At 37.1% G+C, this 8078-nt stretch overlaps 1 protein-coding gene across 2 annotated transcripts in view; it reads left to right on the top strand.

The window, feature by feature from the left end:
- Nucleotides 1-2424: 2424 nt before the first annotated feature.
- Nucleotides 2425-8078, top strand: part of LOC105033236 (uncharacterized) — a 30191-nt gene continuing 24537 nt past the window's right edge. Inside the window, exons 1-3 of one of the 2 annotated variants that reach the window (XM_019846597.3) lie at nucleotides 2425-2619; nucleotides 4900-6389; nucleotides 6487-6853. In XM_019846597.3, the coding sequence (XP_019702156.1) occupies nucleotides 4901-6389; nucleotides 6487-6853 (1856 nt within the window). In that variant the 5' untranslated portion in view covers nucleotides 2425-2619; nucleotide 4900. The remainder of the gene's footprint in view (nucleotides 2620-4899; nucleotides 6390-6486; nucleotides 6854-8078) is intronic. The other variant, XM_073259781.1, reaches the window with a different exon arrangement.

Here is an 8078-nt window from a genome sequence, read left to right as displayed (position 1 = left end):
AAGAGTGCCTCGCCGATCCAGTTGTTGTTGACCGTTGAGCTATGGTTTTCATCATTGTGAGTTGTCTTTCCCCCTTCCTGGCACGTCAATCTGTTGCAGCCAACTCTCTCATCGCTTGTCGTTGGGAATGAAAACCTGCAAAACAACGTCCACACTGACCGGAGTTGTCTCCGACGGAGACCCTCTGATGCTTAAGTCAGAGAGGAAGATTGGGCAACAGTATTTTTGAATGAGAAAGGTGGTAGAGCTCAGCTCGAAAGTGGCTTACCGATGCTGTTACCTTACCTCCTTTTTATAGAAAAGATAGTTGTAACCGTTGAATATGGTCCCACATTTTATGGCATAGAATATTGGGTTGTAATCTCGTGGTGGGTTATTAATTCTCACGGATTACGCCGCGATATTTGAGGGATAACCATCCATGACAGTTATGATATGCCGAACGAGTCGGCCGACTATGCGTCGGGGATTGACCGTCGGTTGAGAACTCTGAGATACCGACGGTCAAAGTAGTCCATTGTCTGTAGTGTCCGAACATCGGTCGATTGTTGATCTTGAGTCGGTGAGGTGTGTTCGGTTGGTCGGTTGAGAGTAGTATCGGCTTGCTTGATCGATGTTCAGTCGGTAGTCGATTTTAGAATCATATCTTGTTTGTGGGGCCACAGTTGGGTGTCGGTCGATCTGCACTGGAGATCAGTCGGCTTATGGGAGTCGGTCGGTTTATCCCAACAAGAGGTAAGTCTAAGAAGATTGAAATAAGCTTTAGTCTCAAAATTTATTGTAAATAAAGCAAAAATTACCCAGCTTAAACCCAACTTGGGTTTGTGAGATTATTTGCATTGTCGGTCTTGATCGAGATAGATTCTAATTAATTTATATAAAATAAATATCTACTTCAATTTAGAGGATGAGTCTTGATGCAATGATAAGATTGTTCTATTATGATCTAAGTATTACATGTTTGAAACATAAAAATAGGCTTCTTGCGTGGATAAGGCTACATGTATTTGATTCTTCTCAAATTTCATTGTAGCCATAGCCCCGTGCATTGAGCTGTCTTTATCAACTCCAATTTGATGTTTTTGATGGTAGCAACTAATAACTAAGGCAAAAATTGATTTGAAGTAATTTACATCAATAGCTCTATCTTTATGGTTAAAATGGTTTCAAAAGACTACCATCTTCTTCTTCTTCTTCTTTTTTTGGAATTACAATAGGCATTTTTTTTTTCTTTTTTTGTACATTTGTACGGAAAGTATCTTTTAATAGCCGATGTTTGGATAATTATGGGCCATCATAATATCACTTATGTTTAGCTTCTTTTTTCTCTGCTCTTTTGGCCTAACATAATTATCATACGCCTCCCCTGCTTATTCTCTTGGCTTTAGGATATGCATTACTCCATGGTACCAGGTTTTGTTTACCATATCGTGAAAAGGTTATCCAACCTCCTACCGGCTACATATTTTTTTACTAACAATATAAAAAATAGAATACAAAAACATACACCATGGAAAGTTTGAATCCTTTGTATGATACATTACTCATAGATTCATTCTCATACCCATAACTAGGTCCCATAATTAAGTGATGAATAATCATACCATCTCCTTAATTTAAGATCTCAAAAAGGTGGAAACGCTTGGATAGATGGGCACAGATGTCTAATATTCCCATTTTTTTTTAAAAAAAAAACAGCATTTGTGGATCACATTACAGTGCAAGTTCCATAAAGCAACCAAGATTTCATATGTTCTCCACAAGCATGACATGAAATCAGTAAAGCAAACGTAGTTAAGATCATTTTATAAAAATATTATTTAACACATGAATCATTCTATAAAATTTGTTTGACAAAATAGTCCATCTAATATTGCTAAAAGGGGCAAAATTAGAAAGAACATCTCTATTTTCGAACTTGAGTGTTTTTTGAAAAATTATTGGTTAAAATCATTTCATTGAATATATCTTAGATCAACAATAAAAATCATCATATCATTCATTGTTGGAAAATGATTCATTATTATTCAAATTTAGTTGAAAATTTTGAAGGAAAAAAAAAAAAAATACAATCTCAAACATGATCAGCTGGTTGGTATTTTTTTTTTTATTTTAAAAAATTTATCTTTTTAGGATGTATTAATTTTTTAATAAATGGTCCAGGGCGCTTATGGTAGGACGGTTCAAACCAATAATTTGTTGTGTTCGTTTGTTATTGATTTCAAAGGAAACAAAAGGCGGATATTAAACTGGAACTGGTTCGGGCCCCAGATGAAGCTAACCCGCCTCCCCTTTCGCTCTGAAATAAAAGCGGTTCGTCGGACAACGGGACGAATTAACTTCGAACCCGTTCTGTCCGAAGCAACCGCGAAGCTCTCTCGCTCGCGCTCTCTGTGTGTTTTTCTCCAAAAAGAACTTGAAAGCCCTGCTTCTCTCCCATCCTTTCTCCCCTTTCCTTCATTCCACCTCGCGAATCGGAAGGAACTCGATCCTTCTCTCCTTCTCTTCGAGGAGTTCCTTTCCTTACTCCATTATCTCTGGAACCCTAGCTCTCGCCGTCTCCTTCGAAATCGGAGAGGCTTTAAAGCACGGCCCCAACAGGAGGTTCCCCGGATTCTTGTAAGATTTTCTTGTTTTTAATGTTTAATCCGTGTTTTTGTTCCTCTCTGGGGGAGATTTTCTCGGGAATACCGTTTCCAAGATTTAATTGGTTAAACTAAGTGGCAATTCTTTCGTCAATTCCAATGTTCCGCTTTAAATTTCGTTTTCTAATGTCTCTGGCCCAAGTCCGTTTTTAATGATTAGGGCAGCATACTGAAGGTTTCCTGTTAATTTCTGATAAGAATTTATAGCAATCGGTGGCTATTTCTTTTAATTTTAGTCCGGCAAGCTTCAGGCTTTTGCTATCTTTTAACTATTTCGTTTAAAAATTAGGGTAAACATGCTGAAGTGGTTTTGTTAATTTCTTTTAGTTTTTGGTGAGGAAAGCTTCCAATCTTCCATATTTTTCTCTCTCTCTATCTTCCTCTTTCTTTAGTACATTGTTGGGTTTTTCCTCTTTTAGGCTCTTTTTTTAGGATGTGGCTAGGATTCCAAACGGAACTGCCGCTGCAAAAAGAAGATTTTCTAACAAGCAGCAGTTGGATCACTGATAGGGCTGAAAAAACCGTTGTTATCAGAAATACCAGATCAAACTGCACTTAGAGTCAAACTATATTCTTGCTTTCTTCTGCAACTCTTCTATGAAACCCATATTTTCTACTGTGCAAATTAATAGTGTCTGGACTATATGGGATTGAATAGTGAATCCCATAGTGACTTAGAATCCTATTAAGGCTTATTCTTGTCTGCTAAAGGGAGCTGTTTTCCTCTTTTTCCTTCAGACTTTTTTCACCAAGATCAAATTCCTTTCCAAAGACATCTATTGTTGGCTGAAGAAATTTTAAAGAAATTTCAAATTTAATATATTTACTCATAACACAGGTGACCGTAATTTTAAGACAATCAGGCCCTTTTTTTTTTCAAATTTTTTTTGCTTATGTATGAGAATGTACGCCTGTACTTGGAATATTATACTATTTGGGGTACGAATGGTAATTCCTCTACTCTGCAAACTAGATTTTTTTTTCTTCTAATTTATCTTAATTAAGAAATGAACATTGAAGAAACTAACTACAGACACCCAAACTTAACTGGCATTTTTAAGCGCTAAATGTCGCTGTGGAAAAGGTATTGCTTATTAAGATTATTTAAGCTATATAGAAAATGCTACTTCTGAGTTTATATTGATGCATTAGCCCATTTATTTTTAATAACACCTGAACATAAGTTACTTTGTGCATAGTTGTTTTGCCCCAATTAATGCATTCCTTAGTGACTTGCTGATGCATTCCTGAAATATGCTAGTTTACACCTAGTGGAAACACTCAGTGGAACCTCTGAGAGTTGATTTTTCAAGAACCAAAGAGAAAAAACCTCCCTTTGTTTCTCTGTTATCTGTGTTATCCTTGGTGCTTGAGTATGTATCATGCTATATCCAATTTTCCCAAATCTTTTCTTGCATAGTCCATATTCTTCTAGGTTTTTCATGATAAGGCTTGAGAAGGAATTCAATTTCCATATGGCTTACAAATTTCTGAGGTGATTATGCATTTATGCTGTTAGTGAATTCCTCATGAAAACGATTTTCTTCATGAATCTTAATGCACTGAAAAAGGTGCTGTTATACTTTAGGAGTCAATTTTCTGGTTTAGAAGTTGGCTTCCATTTGATTGGCAGGAAAGGAAATCTGAATTTGCATAAATAAAAACTCAAATCTGTCCCATGTACTGGTAATTCTGTAATGTTCCAGTGTTTATAACATTTTAGGGTGAAATATGCTCACTCAGAAGGTAGAGGGGAAAGGAATCAAGTAAAAGAGCAATTATCCTGAGATTCCAGGAAGAATGTACCTGTAGCCATGTGTATGTGATTAATATCACTAGGCTTGGATGGATGTAGGTACAAAAGAAGTTGTTGACAGATCTAGGAGGCCAAAAAGCTTTCGATGATGGAGGTTATGAACTTGAAATAAAATGACTGGTTTAATGGGAATTACAACTCAAACCCGTTTATGGGATGAGAATTGCTAGAATCATAATGGATATGAGCCCAAAGAATTGAAGTTTCAGCAATATCAGTTGATAAAGATGTTGCTTCTGGTTCCAGTTATTCTTCTCAAGTAGCTGTTCTTTGATTATTGCTCAACTCATTCATAAATTAACATGTATCCTGGCATTCATTTTTGGTGTCCCATATTGAGCCAAGGAGACAACTATTCCTTTCCTGTTCTGCTGCAACTGCCATTATGTTTTTGCATCCTTTTAATAATCATTACATTTTTTTTCCTCTTTTCTTCAGGATGTCATTATCTATTGCCACTCAAAATGTAGAATTCAGTCATCTTAGCCATCAGAATATTACCAGTACCTTTGACAATTTATCTGCAAGCAGTGAGGATTGTCAGAATATGGAAGTAGAGGATGATGAGGAAGAAGAGGATGTAGACTTCAATCCCTTTTTGAAAGGGGAAACCCTTTCAGAAGGATCATCTGGTTTGAGTTCAGACAATGAAGCTCTATTTAATAAGGTTAAGGAAACTCTTTGGAGCTCAGATCACCAGGATGCTAGCACATCATCCAGGGCAAATGTGGAGACACACTGTTGTATCACAGATTCTGGAAATGAGGATGAGGAGATTGTGATGCAAACTAGACATGCATCAGAAGATGCTAATGGAAGTGAGTCCATTTCAGAAAAACCAATCACAAGAGAACTAAATACTTTTGTTGAGGAGGGAGGTTTGACTTATTATCCTGAAGGATGCATCAAGGAACTGCGCTCTGGGGATGGAAGCGATGCTGTTGATGACCTGACAAAAGAAGTGTTTCTAGGCCAGAGTACAAGTTCTTTATATCCAAGAAATTTCCAGAAACCCGTTATAGAGATAAATGATGAGGATTGTATCTGCAAACGCACGAGAGCCCACCATTCCCTTGCACATTATACACTTGAAGAATTGGAGGCATTCCTTCAGGAAACTGATGATGATGATGACCTGCAAAATGCTGATGATGAAGAAGAATACCGCAAGTTTCTTGCTGCTGTTCTGCTTGAAGGAGCTGATAACGGACAGACAGGTCAGGAGGATGAAAATTTGGATGAAGATGAAGAGAATGATGCGGACTTTGAGATCGAAATTGAGGAGGCACTAGAAAGTGAACTTGAAGAAAGTACCAATAATAACAAAGGGCTGAGTGACAAGCATGAAGGAGATCCTCAGAGACCAGAAACCAGGCAGAAGAAACGTCTAAAGGAGTCTACTGAAAAGAAAAAGTATTTTCTGGGGCAGGCAAAGATGCCATTGCGCCCTATATTGCCATTTGTCTCAAATGCACAAGTAGCACCTTTTCCATCCTTTGGGTGGCAGTTCTATTCTCCTAAAAGCTTTACTCATGGTCCACCATCATTTTCTGGAGCTGACTTACTCAATGGTTTTACAACTGAGCAAATAGGCCAGCTGTACTGTTTAATACATGAGCATGTTCAACTTCTTATTCAGGTTTTCTCTGTTTGTGTTCTTGATCCATTGCGACAAGAAGTTGCAATTCAGGTCCAAAAGATCATTACAGAGATGGTTGATAAACATGAAGCAGCATTAGTCTGTAGAAAAGTTCCTTATCCTGGCACTTGCTTTCAACCTTCAAATCTTCGTTCATCACTGCATGTTAATTTTCATCAGATCCCTGAATTCTCTAATTGGACACCTTTAATCGATAATCCGGTGCTATCAGTTCTTGATGTTGCTCCACTTCGGTTGGCTAAGAGTTACATGACTGATGTTTCAGCCAGTAAGTGACCCAAACACTTTTGTACATCTGCGATTCTTGTTCACAATTAATACTTAGCGTTTTTAATCTCTTATATAATTGATGATTGATTTGCCAGCTGTGTTGAGGTATAGACAAAATCATGTGCAAGATGCAACTGACAAAGATCACTTGAAAAGAGGACCGCTTTTCCCACTGCCTATGTTTCCCTCTCATGGTGAAACAAATAATGATTTTCTTGGGGGAGCCATTACCACATCTTCAAAGACAGCTTCACCATTTTCTCGGGATCAAGAACAGCCTAAAAAGTCATTGGCTGCTACGCTTGTAGAAAGTACTATGAAGCAATCAGTTGCTCTTGTTCCACTGGATATTGCCAGATTGGCACAGAGGTTTTATCCTCTGTTTAATTTAGCACTATTTCCTCATAAGCCTCCCATACCGGCTGTTGCCAATCGTGTGCTTTTCACTGATGCAGAGGATGGGTACGTTTGATTTAATTTCTTCTTGTGATGTCATTTGTCAATGATTTTGATCTTTCTTCTGCCTTCTATTTTCTTTGCTGAAACTTTGTATATATTATCATGCAGCTACCTGTGTTACTTGTTTTTCATGTTTATGATAGGCTATGAAGCTATTAGTAATTATTTTGATAAGCGTAAAACTTAAAAGGGCTAGGTAGTCTTGGAAATGTTAGTATGCTGATCTACACTCTAGCTGTTAACTAAGATATTTTAAGAAAGATGGTATGCTATGACTAAAAAGAACAAGGGAGTCACATGTGACTGTCTAAACAAGGAGATCAATGCCAATGAAGAAGGATGGGGCTACAAACTATCTCACATGGTTTACAACAATACAGCTCAAGCATCAATATCTTTGCTGCCACAGACTTGATGTTATGGATTTGTAGAGATAGCATATGCATTGGATAAGTGGGGAGAATAGCATATGCATGGTTTTGCTGTTGCTTTTCTTTTTCATGTTGCCTTTATTCTTTTAATCAATGATTTTTATGTAAGAAGGTAGTAGAGCATAACACTGAAAGAAGACATGCAGTAGCTTTTGCAAAGATCTTGTGTTTATTTGTGTGTTGCAGGAGTGAGGGGGAATCATGGTCAAGAGATGGTAGTGGTAAGCTTGCAAGAGTTTTTTATGGGAATAAGACCTAAGCATGAAATCATAGATCAGGCTTTTAGCATTCTAAGAAGTTGTCTTTTTCCTTTTTTTTTTTTTTTTTGGTTATCATACCAATGCAAGGCTTTATGTTTTGGCCGAGAGTCTCAAGACCAACTAAAAGTGACCCACAGATTTGTTTCTGATCAGTTTTGGCCAAAAATGGCAAGTTTTAGTCCACTTTAGGTGATTCCTGCTAGTTGAGCCTGAGCAAAACTAGCATGGATGTTTTTTTTAATATATTATTTGATGTGGTGTTCACTATCAAATTGGGGCTATTTCTTTATTTCCTTGAGTATGTCAGCAATGGTGTTAATTTTTGATAATTTTTCTCCCTTTTTTTGAATTAAAAGAGGACAGAGATGATAAACATAACCCTGATGAGCTAAGACATCTAAAAAGACCCTTCATACAATACTTTGTAGAGACCAGGGCAAGCAACTAACTAGGAGTCACACTTATTTAAATAGAAGTCACAATTATTTATAGTTATGACTTTTTCTTATACAAAATAAGATGTAACATTCTATAATT

Source organism: Elaeis guineensis, chromosome 6, assembly GCF_000442705.2.
Source record: "Elaeis guineensis isolate ETL-2024a chromosome 6, EG11, whole genome shotgun sequence".
Lineage (NCBI taxonomy): Eukaryota > Viridiplantae > Streptophyta > Magnoliopsida > Arecales > Arecaceae > Elaeis > Elaeis guineensis.
The sequence above is the reverse complement of the archived record's forward strand: the minus strand, read 5'-3'. Positions and strand labels throughout refer to the sequence as shown.